This window comes from Neofelis nebulosa, chromosome 1 (assembly GCF_028018385.1).
Source record: "Neofelis nebulosa isolate mNeoNeb1 chromosome 1, mNeoNeb1.pri, whole genome shotgun sequence".
NCBI lineage: Eukaryota > Metazoa > Chordata > Mammalia > Carnivora > Felidae > Neofelis > Neofelis nebulosa.
This window is the reverse complement of record NC_080782.1, coordinates 11,461,724-11,478,974: the sequence shown is the minus strand read 5'-3', so window position 1 is coordinate 11,478,974 and position 17,251 is coordinate 11,461,724. Positions and strand designations below refer to the sequence as shown.

General features: G+C 41.8%; 1 protein-coding gene across 1 annotated transcript; it reads right to left on the bottom strand.

Moving 5' to 3' along the window:
- Window positions 1-689: 689 nt before the first annotated feature.
- LOC131507673 (cofilin-1-like) lies at window positions 690-15,012 on the bottom strand. The gene is given in 3 exon segments (XM_058726159.1): window positions 690-854; window positions 14,390-14,854; window positions 14,857-15,012. Coding segments are annotated over 3 exon segments (786 nt in total).
- Between the last annotated feature and the right edge of the window lie 2,239 nt (window positions 15,013-17,251).

The window sequence follows — 17,251 nt, the reverse complement described above, 5'->3', positions numbered from 1 at the left end:
ATTATTTTATTATTTTACTTTTTAAAGTTTATTTATTTATTTTTGAGAGAGAGAGAGCGCGCGCAGGTGGAGCAGAGAGAGGGAGAGAGCCCAACTTGGGACTCAATCCAAAGAACCATGAGATCGTGACCTGAGCTGAAATCAACTTACTGAGCCACCCAGGGCCTCTCCTTAAGGAGTTTGAAAACGAAACCAAACTGAAGCATGCTCCCTGTCTCATCATAAGGGAAGGCAGATAGCCACAGCCCAGGGCAGGAAGAGTCCCATCGATATAGGGCAAGAGGTCTCAAGAGTGTCAGGTGTTGGGTTTTGGACCCCTGCAGAGCTCCCACTACCAGCCCCCACCTCTGCCCATGACTTGACTTATAAGGAGAAGAGACCTATCCAAGGTCACAAGGTGGGTTTCTTTCTGCCCTTTGGAGTTAGACCAGATGCCAACATCCTTGGGGGAGGAGGGGTGGGGGCCCCTTCTAGTCCCACCCCAGTGCTTATTACAGGGACATTGTCCTTGAGGCTGACACCACCAGACCTGGAACCTTTTCTGAGGTGGTGGGTGTTCAGGACCAGAGAACCAAGGGTAGGGGGAGTGTCAGAGGGGGCCCAGGGACCAAGCTCAATTTGGAGCTGGTGACCTCCCAATCTACCTGATTCCCAGGGCCCACAAACGTGTGGGGAATGACTGTTCAGCTTCAGAGGAGTTTATTGCTGGGACCTGGAGAGGAGCTGCTGGAATGGCTCCCCGAGGAGGTGACCAGTCTCCGGCCTCGGCCCGGCCAGGGCTGACACCGGTGCCTGTGGGTGGTGGCAGCACCGGGACACAGGATGAGCACTGCTGCCTCCTGGAAGCTGGGATGCTACAGGCAAGGGGAGCTGAGTGAGCAGCTGGGAAGGCCCACCCTCCCTCCCTATGTGCCACGGTGGGGGGGGGGTGGTGGTGGTGGCTGCCAGTGCAATAGGGACAGCGCCACCCCCTGGACAGCCTGTGCACCCTCCCACATTATTTTAATTGCTTTCTAAATCAGTTAAGTGAAGAAAGGAGATGAAACATGCATTCACACCATCTTTAATTACCTAATTACCTTTACCTGTTTTGTGTGTGTGTGCATGTGTGTGTTTGAATTACCATCAGGCTTCACTTGCTTTCAGCCCAAGGCACTTCCTTTAGTATTTCTTGTAAGGTGGGTTGGCTAGCAACAGATTCTTTCGGTTTTTGTTTATGTAGGAGTGTCTTTCTTTTGTTTTCATTTTTGTAAGGTGGTGTTGCTGGTTTTACATATTTGGTTGACAGATTTTTTTTGTACAGTTCTTTGAATACATCCCCTTCTAGATTCCCTTGTTTTTCTAATAAGGAGTCGGTGGGTAATGTTATGGGGGTTTTCATACATGACAAGTTGTTTTCCAATCACTGCTTTTGAGATTTTTCTCTTTGCCTTCAACATTTTCTCTTTCAAAAAAAGTCTTCTCACATTTTTACATGATGTATCTAGGTGTGGATCTTGTTCTGTTTATCCTACTTAACATTGGTTGAACTTGGATGTGTAGGTTATTCTTTTTTAGAGCAAATATGGGAAGTTTTCAGTCATTATTTCTTCAGAAGATTTTTCTGCTTCTTTCTCTCTTCTCCCCTTCTGATTCTCCAATTATATGTATGTTGGTATCCCACATTTTTCTGAGGTTCTGCTCGTTTTCCATCATCTTTTTTCTGTTTCTCAGATTATAATCTCTATTGATTTATCTTCAAATTCATAGATAATTTTTGTATGACAGTTCAAAACTGCTGTAATAAATTTTTCATTTAAGTTATTATACTTCTCAACTCCAGAATCTGCATTTGTTTCTTTTTTAAAAAATAATTTCTTTTTTTTAAAGTTTATTTTTGAGGGAGAGAGAGAGGGAGAGAGAGAGAGCGAGCACGCCAGCAGGGGAGGGGTAGAGAGAGAGGAAGACAGAGAGAATCCCAAACAGGCTCCATGCTGTCAGGGCAGAACTCAACTCAGGGCTCGGTCTCACAAACCCTGTGAGATAATGACCTGAGCCCAAATCAAGAGTTGGATGCTTAACCAACTAAGCCACCCAGGTGCCACCTATGATTTCTGTTTATTTTCTCTATTTGATCAGACATTATCATCATACCTCTCTTTACCTTTTTTTTTTTTTAAAGATTTTATTTTTAAGTAATTGCTACACCCAACATGGGGTTTGAAATTATAACCCCAAGATCAAGAGTTGTGTGCTCTACTGACTGAGCCAGTCGGGTGCCCCTCTTTACTTCTTTAACCACAGTTTTCTTTAGCTGTTCAAGGATATTTATAATGACCATTTCAAAGTCTTTCTCTGTTATGTATAACAGCTGGATCCAGGCAGTTTCTGTTGCCTGCTTTTTTTTTTTTTCTTGCATGTGGGTCACACTTTTTGCTTCTTTGCATGTCTCAAATTTCTTGTGGAAAACTGGAAATTTTAGTCAATGTCTATTAGCAACTCTGGACATTGACTTCCTCCACCCCTAGGGCATGTTGCTGTTTGTTCGTTTATTTGCCTAGTATCGTGGCTGGACTTTTTTTTAGGGAAGTCTACTTTCCATGCAGTGTGAGGATAGTAGTAGTTTTATCGGAGTTCTATTTTTTTAAGTTTACTTATTTATTTTTGAGGGGCTTAGGAGGAGAGAGAGGGAGAAGAGAGAAAGAATCCCGAGCAGGCTCCATGCTGTCAGTGAAGAGCCTGACTTGGGGCCCAAACTCACGAACCGAACCACGAGATCATGACCTGAGCCGAAATCGAGAATCTGCGCCTAATCGCTTAACCAACTGAGCCACCCAGGCACCCCTATTAGAGCTCCCTTTGCCCTTCATTTTCCCTAATCTCAGTTGAGCTGTCTGCCCCTATTGGTATCACACCCAGATGTTAGGTTCTACTAATTGCCAGACTGATTACTGTATCTTTTTTTTTTTTTTTTGACAATGCCTTGGGTGTCTGAACTGCTTTACAGGCTGATCCAACTAAATTCAGTCCTCTTTCCAGGGGAGGTTTTTTTTTTTTTTTTAATTAAAAAAAAAATTTTTTTTAACGTTTATTTATTTTTGAGACAGAGAGAGACAGAGCATGAATGGGGGAGGGTCAGAGAGAGAGGGAGACACAGAATCTGAAACAGGCTCCAGGCTCTGAGTTGTCAGCACAGAGCCCGATGCGGGGCTCGAACTCACGGACCGCGAGATCATGACCTGAGCCGAAGTTGGACGCCCAACCGACTGAGCCACCCAGGCGCCCCTCCAGGGGAGGTTTTTGAGGCCAGTCTTGGAAGTCTGTTCGAACCCCAGGAATGCTCTATTAATTGTATCTTTCTCTGGTTTTCCCTGGGAAACTAGATGGCCTATGGTTTAGCTTTGAGAATGTCCTTAGGCTTTTACTTCCCCACATTCTGTTTCAAATAAAGTCAGTTCTTTTTGGGGAGAACTTCTGTTTTATAGCCTGCCTCTGCTCCTCGGCAAAATCTGAGCTGTGGCTCCAGAGCCAAAGGCAGGGACAACGGCGTGCTTCTCTGTGAGTGACACCTGTTTTAGGAGTAGGGTGCTGGGTGGGGGCAGGGGCCCCTGATCTTCACAGTTTGCCTTTCTTGGTGTGGATGCTCAGACCCATGAATGAACTGAGATGATGGCAATCAGAGCTCCTATGGTCTCAGCCTGTCACACCTGACGTAGATCCTTTGCCCTATGAGTGGGGCTTGATGGAAGAAGAAAGCCTCTGACCTCTCAGCCATACTTGCTTGGAACTCAGCCTCTGTGATACAGACCTGAGGCTGGTATGAGAAATGCCTGTGGCATGTCCCTCCCAAGGAGACACCATAGCCATCCATTGGGAGCTCAGGGGAGACAGCCTCATTTTCTTGGCCACACCCACTTGTGCTAAACTGGATGGGGGGATGGGGGGAGCAGATTCTAGCTTAAGTCCCCTAGATTTTTGCTATTCTCACTACAATTTACTATATTTTCCTGATACATGTTTCCTCATTTCCTTAGTACATGTCCTTAGGACAATTTCTTGAAACTTTATTTTTTTAAATTATTTTTTTAATGTTTATTCTTGGGGGAGGGGGTAGAGAGACAGAGAGACAGAGAGACACAGAATCCAAATAAGCAGGCTCCAGGCTCTGAGCTGTCAGCACAGAACCTGATGAGGGGCTCAAACTCACCAACTGTGAGATCACGGCCTGAGCCAAAGTCGGATACTTAACTGACCGAGCCACCCAGGCGTCTCGATTTCTTGACACTTTAAGTGGTTTTATTTCTCAAAAAATTTTTTTGCCATGTATGGTTGTTGCACTGACAGGTGGGTACATGGAGTTCACTTGGCTATTCTGGAAGTAGTTTACCCAATTGCCTTCTTAGCGTAAAATTTGAAGATTGAAAAAACAACAGTTACATCTGCCACTGTGGCATTAGTTCTATCACAAAATAATATTTGAGACTGTCTCAATATTTCATAGCCAAATTTTGCATTGATTTAGGTCCAATCATATTGCTTACAGCAGTTATATACATAAAGATATAAAGAATTAAATCACAGTTGTGAGACAAGTGTAAATCCCAGGCTTACAGATTTATAAAGAGATTCCACGATGGCATCAGCAGTTGTAGATATTTTCACAAATTTCCTGGCTTCTGTTAAGGTAAACAATTTAAAGAGAAAGGGTAAGTTTTTCAGGATTATTAAGATGTCTGCTTTTCTATCATGATTTATTTATTACTCACTTCTTTTTTTTTTTAAGATTTTATTTATTTATTTTTAATGTAATCTCCACCCCCAATGTGGGGCTCAAACTCACAACCCTGAGGTCAAGAGTCACCTGCTTTACCAACTGAGCCAGCCAGGCATCTCTCTTGTTCACTTCTAAAATAATTTCTAAAACTTTATTAAATGGTGAATAATAAGATGTTGTTTCAATTTTCATAAAGAATTAGATGCAACCAATTAAGAGCTGACTTCTGGTTGTTAGTTTGCCCAAGCTAACCAAGTTATAAAATATTAACATATCTGGAAGCTCAGCTGCTTGCTTCTGTATGAAAATGAGCCTGTGATCATAGAAGTTTTCATGTAAGAATTAAGAAACAGAGAATGTAGAATTTTATGAACACTGCAGTCCAGGCCCTAGAAGATGCCTGTTGGAAATTTTGACAAGTGATCCTTAGGAACACCTTGGCTTCCTAACAAAGGCTGACCAATACTCTGATCCATTTCATGTGTAAAAGGTCATTTCTCCCATTGAGCAAGATTCTCTCTTCTTTTACTTTTCGCTGACCAATAGTAGGCCTGTCTTCTGAAAAAATCTAGATCGGTTTTATCACATTGTCTAAAGAAGAACATTGATGTAGATCTGAAATGCAATTTTGTGAAAATTCACAAATAAGCCCACTTAAGAGAAAACTATCGATTAGAAGCTTGCAGCCACAATTCACAGCATATCTGACAGAATGTGGTTTAAACAATGGGGCCTGATTAACAAGTGTTATGAAAACTCTGGAGATAAGTTGTTCCAGAAATGGTTAATCTAGCAGCTTCAAGACAGCTTCTCTTTTTCATGATTAGGCCTCCACATGCATCACTTCCTTACTAACTAAAATCAAAAAACAGAGAATGGAAGGATCTTTTCATCCAGAACTTTTTATCCCACTAAGACTCTCAGCAGGGGTGCCTGGGTGGCTCAGTTGGTTGAGCATCAGACTCTTAATTTTGGCTCAGATCATGATCCCAGGGTCGTGGGATCAAGCCCCACATCAGGCTCCCTGCTGAGAGTGGAGCCTGCTTAAGATTCTCTCTCTTTCCCTCTCTCTCTCCCTCTGCTCCTGTCCCCTGCTCATGCTCTTTCCAAAAAAAAAAAAAAGAAAAAAAAAAGACTCAGCAGAAGCTTCCCATTTTGTGTCAACAGCCAGGGATGGGTCACCTTGAACCAATCACTGTCCCAGGTAAATAAGGATCCTGTGATTGACTAGGAGTTATGTCAATCAATACTACTCACCTGGGGTCAGGGCAAACTGTTGCCTCCAACTTGGACCAAATTGGGATTCTACTCTCAGAAACATGAATGGTTGTTGGGTAGTCAACTCACAGTTTCTACAAAAATATCTTAGCCCAAACTTGAAAATTAAATCCTATGATAGAGTGATATGTTTTTTTTTTTCTCTAATATATCCTATGCGAAAGTGTGTTTTTATAAGATTTGAGATATATTTCATACACCATAAAATTCACCCATTTCAAGTATACAGTGGTTTTTAGTATATTCACAGCTGTGCAACCATCTTGACTTAATTTTGGAACATTTTCATCACCTTAAAAAGAAACCCTATGCATATTAGCAGTAATTCTCCACTCCTTCCCTCCTTCCTTAGCCCTGGGCATCTACTACCTCCTTTCTGTCTTTTTGGATTTGTCAACTTTGGACATTTCACATAAATGGAATCATATAATTTGTGATCATTTGTGACAGACTTCTTTCACTTAGCATAATGTTTTCAAGGTCCATTCATATCGTAACATGTGTCAGTACTTCCTTATTTTTTTATCGCCAAACAACATTCCATTTTAAGCAAGCTTACTATTTTTTTTTTTTTTTTTTTTAGTAATCTTTAAACCTAACATGAGGCTGGAACTCACAAACCCAAGATCAAGAGTCACATGCTCTACCGACTGAGCCAGCCAGGTGCTCCCAAACTTATATTTTTTATCCATTCATCAGTAGATGGGCATTTACAACCACCTTTTGTCTGTTACGAATAATTCTGGTATAAGCATTTGTGAGCACACTTTTGTGTGAACATGTTTTCAATTCCCTTGGATATATACTTAGGAATGAAATTGCTGAATCATATGGTAACTCTATGTTTAGCATTTTGAGGGATCGCCAAACTATTTTGCAAGGCAGCTGCACAATTTTACATTCTTACCAGCAACGAATGAGGGTTCCAGTGTTTCCACATATTCATGAACACTTGTTATTGTCATCTTTTTCATTTTAGTCATCCCAGTGGGTGTGACACGGTATATCATCGTGGTTTGTTTGCATTTCCCTTATATTTAATGACATGGAGCATCTTTTCATGTACCTGTTGGCCATTTGTATATTCTCTGTGGAGGAATGTCTATTCAAATCTTTGTCCATTTTTAAATTGGCTTATATGTCTTTTTATTGTTAATTTGTGAGAGTTCTTTGTGTATTCTGGATACAATCCCTTGTTAGATACATGATTTAAACACATTTTCTCCCATTCTGTAGGTGGTCTTTTCACTTTCCTGATTGTGCCCATTGAGGCACAAAAAGTTTTAATTTCGATGTAGTCCAATGTGTTTATTTTTCCTTTGTGTACTTTGGGTTGGTATTTAAGAAATCATGTGTAATCCCAGGTCACAAAGATTTACTTCTGTATCGCCTGTTAGGAATTTCATAGTTTGAGCTCTTACATTTAGGTCATGATTAATTTTGATTTAATTTTTGTGTGTAGTGTGAGATGGGGTACGACTTAATTTTTTTTTCATATGAATATCCAGTTGTCTCCGAACCATTTGTTAAATAAATCATGATTCTCCTGTTGAATTGTCTTGGAATCTTTGATGAAAACCACTTGAACATAAATGTAAGGCTTTATTACTGGACTTCATCTCTATTCCATTGATTCATAAGCCAGCCCTCTTGCCACCACCACGGCGGCTTCATGACTGTAGCTTTGTTGTGAGCTTTCAACAGTTTGTGTGTCCTCCAACTTCGTTCTTCTTTTTCAGAATTGTCTGTCTATTCAAGGTCCCTTGCATTTCCACATGAATTTTATGATCAGTTTATCAATTTCTGGAAAAAAAATCCTCCTGGGATGTTGACAAGGATCGCATTGAATCTGTAGGTCGATTTGGGAAGTATTGCTGTCTTAACTGTTAAGTCTTCTCGATTCATGAACATAGGATGACTTTCCGTTATTTAGGTCTTTTACAATTTATCACAGCAACTTTCTGTAGTTTTCAGAATATAAATTTTGCATGTCATTTGTTAAATTTATTCCCAAGTATTCTATTTTTTATGCTGTGGTAAATAGAACTGTTTTCTTTATTGGGGTTGTCCCTTGCTGGTATACAAAAATACAGTTGATTTTTGTGTATTGATTTTGTATCCTGATACTTTGCCAAACTTGTTTATTAGTTCTAATCATTTTTTAGTGGATTCTGCTGGATTTTGTACATACAGGATCATGTCATCTGCAAATAGACGTTGTTTTACTTTTTCCTTTCCAATCTGGATGCCTTTTCTTTTTCTTGCCTAAGTGCTCTGGCTAGGACCTCTAGCTGAATGGAATAGAAATGGTGAGGTTGGAGATCTTTGTCTCATTCTTGGTCTTAAGGGAAAAGCTTCCAGTATGTTTCCAATAAATATGATGCTAGCTGTGGGGTTTTCACAGATTCCCTTTTTGAGCTGGAGGAATTTCCCTTCTACTGTTTTCTAGTTTGGTTGCCAAAGTACTATTTAACTACCTTTTATAAAGTAAAGAAGTAAAATCAGTGTCCATTTTCAAAAATTTCCCTTCTTCCCTTACCCTCTCCCATTTTTCATTTACTCAGAAAATGCTTGATGGGCCTATCTTCAATAAAAGAGCAGTTGTAAGAAATTACTCAAGAAACCAGTTGTCTAATAGCATATCATCTTTCCCTCCCCTCTTCAGGCACCAGAATTTCTCTCTCCTTTCCCTTCTTCCTCGGGATGAGTTAGTAATAATGTACCTACTGTAGAGCTAGAAGAGGTATCATTGACTGAAGGAGATTGCATTAAAAAACCTTTGTCTAACTGATATAGAAACGACAGTTTCCAGTTAAGGAATTTCGGGCATCAGTCACAATCACTTAGGCTGCCACCTGCTCCGGTCGAAGAAAATAAATGGATACTTGATACGAAGTCATATTTAGCAAAATGGTAATACAGAAGCTCTTTCAGAGCTGCAGACAGTAATTCAGCCACTTCAATCTGACATTCCATTTCCGATCTGTTTATGTCAACTAGTTTTTGAAACCAACCTCTTGAACTCTGAGTTGGGGTGATGTTCGGTCTGGTAACTAAATAAACAGCAGCATGAACGAGGTGGGCAAGGCAGCTGTGTTGCCTCAGAGAGGTGCTTTATTTGTTGATGTCCAGCCTTCTTTCAAAAGGATTAATGCCACCTAAATTCAGTGATGAGGAAATTGGGAGGTTGGGAAATGGGAGCGTTAAAGACAGACCATAGGTCTGTTTGGGGTGCGAACCCTGCCTGGGCTCCTGGAAGAGGTCGCCTCTCCCAGAATTAGCTTCTGCTACTCTGCCAGCCAGGGGATGTGGAAGGCGATAGCATCCCCTCAACTGGCCCAGATGAGGGAGGATGTTTGAACCTCTGGGTCACAGGGACAGTGGCTGCTCTCCGAAGTCCCATACATTGCTCCAGAGCCCTGAGGAGCAAAGATGGGAAGTAGAAGGCCTACACGGCCCATCCTCCAACCCTGTGCTCCTCCCTCACCCCAGGCATCTATCGGTATCTTAGGCTACAGATACAGATCAAACACTTCCAAGCCACTGCCTGCTAGAGCAAAGAGTGTGAGGGGATTCTAGGGGGAGAAAGCTGTGGAATCACGCTTTCCAAATGTGTGTTTGGGAGATTAAGTGGACGAGATGTGGAGTAAGAGTGCTCAGTTCAGATCCTGGCTCTATCACGTAAGCCTGCTGCCTGCATAGACTAAGCGCTCAGAAAACAGTGCCTGTTCTTAGAATTGAGGTGGCCTCTTTAGAGAAGTGGAGTAGAATGTCTCACCACTTTTACATCCTAACTTGAAAGGAAAATAAACCTTAAAAATGTTAAGGAGAGAGGGGTGTCTGGGTGGCTAAGTTGGTTGAGCGTCCAACTCTTGATTTTGGCTCAGGTCATGATCACAGTTCGTGGTTCGAGCTCCCAGTCAGGTTCTGCACTGACAGTGCGAGGCCTGCTTGACATTCTCTCTCTCTCACTCTCTCTCTCTCTCCCTCTGCCCCGACCCCACTCGTTCTCTCTCTCTCAAAAATAAATAAAATTAAAAATTAAAAAAGAAAGAAAGAACGAGAATCAATGGAACACCCTGCCTCTTCGAGCTTCCTCAGGCCTTTCCATGAGCAATGGTTTTGTTTCAGTCTTTCAAGCAGCACGGTCCTTTTACCAGCAAAAATGGCTGAAGAACAAATATTTTTCATGAGAGTATGAGGAGACTATGCCATCTACCACTAAAAGGAAAGGACATCTATTTAGTCACTTCCTGAAACTCGATTCTTGTGACATTAGCTCACATTTCGAATTGACTTTTTCATGTCAGTGGGAGACTTCTTTGCACTCCATTCTTTTACAGAGCTTGTTCTATTTCACATCCCCTTTGCTTCTCTCGTTAATGAGAATATGAAACAAAAAAGAGCATCTTTCAGCTTTGTAGACAATGCCACCACAGCTATCTTAAACTCCAGTTTCTGCAAATAAGCTGCCTTTTTTTTTAATAACAGGAAGGAAACAAATCAGTCTTTCGTATCAGAAAATAAGGTTGTGTTTTAGGGAGTTTGTCTTTATGTGTGTTTATTAGGGGTTCTGGAGGAGACAAACTCTGGTTCTCATAGTATTATATTTCCCGTCCCACACATGTATGTGATAGCCTATGACTGAGCATTAACTTGCCATTTCCCCGTTTTTTGCTTTTTCCTCTCTCTCCTTTCCCTCCCCCCTTCCTCTCCATCTCATTTGAATGGATGCTGACAGCACTGTCCCAGAAGAATTAGCAGCGGCTATTTCTTTAACCAGAAATTATGACTCTGCCTACCTCAAAGTCAATCTGCTGGAAGACGCGGGCACTGTTGCATAACTGAATGACAGTCACAACGCGACTCTTGTGCTACCCATCCAGAGACGTGTTGCATGGTTCAGTCTTGAGGTAAAAATGTAATTAGAAAAAGAGAAAAAAGAAAATCACCTTTGCTAAAAAAAAAAAAAAAATTCCTTTTTTACTGTAAGAGAATATGTTTTCAATATTTTGGTAAATATGTAGGAATATTTTTAGTAATTGAGGAAAACTAACAAACCCAACATATCTTTAGGTTTAAGTGGGAAATTTGCTTTGGATCTGAAATTTAAGAACAGGTGTAATTTTGCAGTTTGGGTTTGAAGAAAGACTAAAACCAGAGGATCAAAACATCCGAAAAATCTATTCTCTGGTGTCTTAGGACACAGATGAGTAAAAATTCCTGCTAGAAAATCCACTCCAGTTTTTACAGAATTGATTTTTCCATCTGGCATTAGAGACTGGTGATTATTCAAACAATGCCTCCACTGCGTAGCACTTGAAATCTATGTTTATTGAATATTTCTGATGGTTATTAATGTTGAAAAATGGTAGTACCATTTAACCAAGCTGGTAAACAGGAAGGTTAATTAAATATGACATAATTTTCAATTAGGAAAAACAGAAAACACATTTGCAATTTTTGCTATAATCATTTTTTATTTTATGATCCAGAAAGTATCTTAGGTGTTCTCAGGGTCATGAATTATCATTATGAATAGCAAGCCTATTCCTATTTGGAAATGCTCCTTAATTTTTTTTTTAATGTTTATTTATTTTTGAGAGAGAGAGAGAGAGAGAGACAGAGTGTGAGTAGGGGAAGGGCAGAGAGAGAGAGAGGGAGACACAGAATCCAAAGCAGGCTCCGGGTTCTGAGCTGTCAGCACAGATCCCAACGCGGGGCTGGAACTCACAAACCGTGAGATCATGACCTGAGCCGAAGTTGGAAGCTTAACCAACTGAGCCACCCGGGCGCCCCTGGAAATGCTCTTTAAATAGAAACGGTATGAGGCACCACAGCAACTTGGTTGAGTGTCTTGGCTCCAACTTTTATTATATGTGGGATGTCAGATACATTTGCTGTGTCAGTTACCTGTGGCCACCCTGGTATTCTGTGACAAATGACCCTAAGACCCAGTGACATCCAATTACATACATCCATGGGTTTGCTTGGTGTTGGTTGATCTGGTCTGGGCTTGGGTGGGCCTGTCATCAATCTGTGAATTAGTGTCAGGCCCGCTTCACATATGTCTCATCCTCCCTGGGCCTACCCAAGACATATTTTTCTCATAGTGATGGCAGAATCCCAGAAGTGCAAGCCCAACCATGCAATCCCATTTTAAATTTCTCCTTGTGTCTTATCTGTGAACATCCCTTTTCCCAGAATAATCCCCATGGTGCTAGCCCAACAAGTATAGGATGGGGAAAATATAATTTGCTCACAGAGGTTGGGTGTGTATGTGTGAATATTCACTAAGTCGTGAGTAGGCATCTAATCTAACATATTATTTCGGCTTCCTAAATCTCTATTTTCCTCATCAGTAAAATTGGGACAATAAATTGAGTAATGGCCTTGGTATTCAGACATGAAGCATTGTTACATAGAGTACAGAGAGCAGAGAGGATGCCCACTAGGATTTCCTGAGATGCGGCTGTTGTCATCCTTAAAAGGAATATTGTAGACCCATGGAATAACACAACAGGAAGAGATGTTCAAGCACCATTTAATAATCCCAAATGTGCAGAAGAGTGGCAAAAATGGTGCAAAGAACTTGCCCTTCACCCAGATTCACTAGTTGTTAACATTTTGCCACATTTGCTTTTCCTGAACCATTTGAGAGTTAGTTGTAGACAACATAGTCTTTTATCCGTAAATGCTCCCCGTGCTATTTCCTCAGAACAAGAACAGTCTGTTACATAGCCACAGCACAAATATCAAATTCAGAAAACTTAACAACGATTCACTATTATTATCTACTATATAGTCCATATTCAAATCTCACCAATTGTTTCAGTAATTTTATGGCAATCCCTTTCTCCCCATCCCCTCTTCTCCAATTCAGAACCTGCTCCAAAATCACACAAGGCATTTAGTCTTCATAGTTTTTGTACTCACCTTTAATCTGAAAGAGTTATTCAACCTATCTCTCATGTCATTGCTTTTCAAAGACTGTAGGTCAATTGTTTGGTGGACTGTCCCTTGTTTGTTCGTTTTTTCTTTCTTTCTTTCTGATGTTTTCTCATGATTACATTAGGTTATGCATTTGGGGCAAGATATTTCATCAGTGCTATCGTGCTCTTCCCAGCGCATCACATCGGGAGACCCATGACGTCTGCTTGTTCCAAAATTGGTGATGTTAACATTGATCCTTTGATTAAGGTGGTGTCTGTCACTAGATTTCACTAGAAATCACTCTTTTCCCTTTGTGGTTTATACATGTGTTGTAAAATGCTTTGGGACAATGTAGATATCCTATTGTTCCTCATGTGTTCACCTTACTTTTTGCAGCCATTGATAATTCTTCCCTGAATCAGTCATTACTATAAACGTTCAGAAAGGTTGATTTTCCAACTCCATTGTCTTTTCTACATTTATTAGTTGGCATTCTTCTCTGAAGAATCACTTTCTTCTCCTCCCTATTTATTTTAGCAGTATGGACTTGTGGATTTTTATTCAATTCCATGGATTATAGGACGCAATACATAATCTTTATTATACTTGATGTTCAAACTGTCCATATTTGGCCAGTTAGGAGCCCCTTCAAACTGGCTGCCTTGTCTTTTTGATTACATTCTTACTTTTTGGCATAACAGTCGTTCCAGGGCTCATGTTGTATTTTTTTGCTCCAGTCCTGGAATTAGCCATTTCTCCAAGGAACCCTAGTTTAATATGTTCTTTTGCCTTCAGGCTGAGGCATATTAATTTAGATGAAAACTCAGACCATAAGCTCAATAATGCAGGTTTAATAACACGATCATGAGCACTCTGAGGACCTGTATACTCAAACACATTTTACCGACTTTTACATAATAACTCCTAGCTGATGATACTATAAAATATCAGAATTTGGCAAATCGACTAATGCACAAAAATGGCATTCTTCATTAATGGGTCACATCAAGTACGAGTGTGTGTGTGTGTGTGTGTGTGTGTGTGTGTGTTTAACTGAAGGTCGATTACTGGTCCTGCTTCCATAAGTAGTTGTGACCAAGGACAGAGAAGAGGGGAACCAGCCGTCGCAAGGAGAGATCATTTCCACAACATTCCATTTATACACAGAACTAAATAGACAAGCGCAGAGTCACTACTGCCGTTAGAAGTTGGCAGAGTGGGAAAAGGAAGGAGCATGTTGGGAATTGGGGTGTCATTAAAAAAATACAGGACCCCCCAAACTGGGGTGGCTGGGGAGAACTTGGTCCTGCTTCAACACAAGTGGAATCACATCTAAAGCAGTTTGGGGAGGTCAGAACCATCAGGGATGGGGGGGGGGAGGAAGGTCCAGGGGGTGAGGGGGCTGTTTGTGGGTAAAGAGATTACCCTCCCCCTGCTGGGATCCGACACCCCCTCCAGTCTGGCAGGAAGGGTGCAGCCTGCAACCTCCAGTTGGTGGGTCTGGGGCTGCCAGATACTCCAGGCAGGGGGCTGCAGGGGGCTCGCATAAGGCTTGCCCTCCAAGGAGATGACAACACTGGCTCCCAGCTTCTCTGACAGGGTGCAGCGGTTCTTGACCTCCTCATACAACAAGTTTGCTTGTAATTCATGCTTGATGTCCGTCAGCTTCTTCTTGATGGCGTCCTTGGAGCTGACTGAGATCATTTTGCTCTTAAGTAGTGCAGGCTCCAGTGCACAGAAGATAAACACCGGGCCCTCCTTCTTGCTGTCCTTGGTCTCACGGGTTGTGTCATAGAGGGCATAGTGGCAGTAGTTGTGTGGCAGCATCTTGACAAAGGTGGCATGGCGGTCGTCCGTCGTCTGGCCCACATCGTCTGGCAAGGCTCTCCTTGCCCTCCTCGGGGGATGATGTTCTTCTTGTCCTTGCTAAGGCAGAAGCCTACCGCCTTCTTGTGCTTCCTCACCTCCTCTGGTGTGGAGGACTTACACAATTCCACGTCACTGGACACTTTGATGACGCCATCAGAGACCGCCACACCGGAGGCCATGTTTCCGGAAGTGAAAGGGAGATTGCAAAGAGAGTCAGAAGGGTACCTGCCGCTGCTGTCGCATTCAACTGCCACATCAAGTACCTTTCAACATCATCCATTATAACAAAAGATGTGACCCACCGCTCCCACACGAAACAAGATAGATACATGCTATCATATAACAGACATTGACTTCTGGAAAGTTTGTTTTTTCAGAAAGAAAACTGTAAATAAATGTGTTTGCCATTATCTGTGTATATTAAAGAGATTCCAAAGTCCCTGTCAATGATCTCTCTCTCTTTTTCAAAGTTTGTTTATTTTTTCAAAGTTTATTTATTTAGAGAGAGATTTGGAATCCCAAGCAGGCTCTGTACTGAGCTACCTAGGCACCCTGAGTTTATTTGTTTATTTATTTATTTAAGTAATCTGTACACCCAACATGGGACTCAACTCATGACCTGACCTCAAAAGTTGCATGCTTTTTTGACTGAGCCAACCAGGTGCCCTTATTTATCTCTTAGAAAAAGAAAAAAATCACAGTCAAGGGGCTCTTGGGCAGCTCAGTTGGTTAAACATTGGACTCTTGATTTTTGCTCAGGTCGTGATCTCATGGTTTGTGAATTTGAGCCCTGCATGAGGCTCTGAGCTGACAGCATGGAGTCTCGTTGGGATTCTCTCTCACCCTCTTTCTCTGCCCCTCCCTTCCCCCTCAAAATAAATAAACTTAAAAAAAGTCACAAGTACAGTGAAGAATCTGGACATTGTGCTGACTGTTCTTGAAGAGAAATATGTCATCTGTCTGAGTGTAACATTTAAACTTTAGTGAACATATTAGCATAAGTAGTTCATTGGTGTAGGTCAGCATTGATTAGGGACTCATGAGGCAGGCCTATTCTTTTAAACTTTCCGCTGATCAAAACGCTTTTTCATCATGCAATCCACACAATCCAGTGGGTTAGTCATTTATGAATTGATTTTTTTTCTGCCTCCTTCTACTTGTCCTCTTTTCTAGTTTTCTGTTTACATTCCCATGGATGTCAAACATAGCACCCTCTCTTCATGTCACATTCCTGAGGATGCCAACTTTTCGAAGAGGCTGGGTTTCTTCAGGTTTCTGCAATGAGCAAAACACTTTGGGTAGCGGTACCCTCCTGTGTGACTCCATACCTATCCAGACAGTATAAGTGTTTGGATGGAACCAGGAAGCAGCAGCAGAGAATTCCAGCCCTGGCCCAGCGGAGGGGTGATCCACTGGCATCATTCTACCAGCCTCCAGTGAGGGTGGGGTGGGGTGGGGACTTGAACTTGCTCTCAGGCAGGGGCAAGGGGAAGAGAGTGAGAGAGCGTGCATGCTTGCCCACAAAAGTCCCTACAACACCATCTCTTAGCGCAAAACTCCATGAGACCTCTCCTTAATGGTGAATCCTGGGCATGTTTTTAGTGCTTTGTCTGTAATTGTCATAATATGGGTGATCTAATTTATGTTATCGGTATGTGTGTGCTTAACTGTCGGCTTTGCAAATTTCTTTGTAAGCACCTCGAGATCAGGGATGTTTCTAGCTGATCTTCGCATACCTCATACGGTGAACAAGGAAAAGTGCTCAGTAAGTATTTGTTAACCTGAAATTTGATGATCTCTTTCATTCCCAAAATCCAATTATGCAACGTTTTCATCTAGAAGGGTTTTTTTCCCCCAATTATTTCTCTGACACAGGCAACACTTAGACCAATACTTTGGCAACATTTAAGCCCAATTTAGACCCTCATCACTCATGACAAATCACATTGTTTAAAAATGGTGATCAGATGGGGCGCCCGGGGTGACTCAGTCATTAAGAGTCAGACTTTGGCTCAGGTCATGATCTCACAGTTCGTGGGTTCGAGCCCCACATGGGGCTCTGTGCAGACAGCTCAGAGCCTGGAGCCTGCTTTGGATTCTGTGTCTTCCTGTCTCTCTGCCCCTCTCCCGCTCGCACTCTGTCTCTCTCTCTCTCTCTCTCTCTCTCTCAAAAACAAATAAACATTAAAAAAATAAAAAATAATAAAATGGTGATCAGGCACAGGAGTTTGTTTTAACAAGCTCCACCACTCAAGAGTGTCAAGATGGCAGCAGGGCTCCCCCTGTGTAGATGGGAGCCACCATTTACTGTTCATCTTCCACTTTGCAAGAGTGGGAAAGTTCCACAGAGATCCACAAACGCCACCTTTCAGAATTAGGTATCTCACTTATGGTTCTAGAAAAACAGCATATTTATTT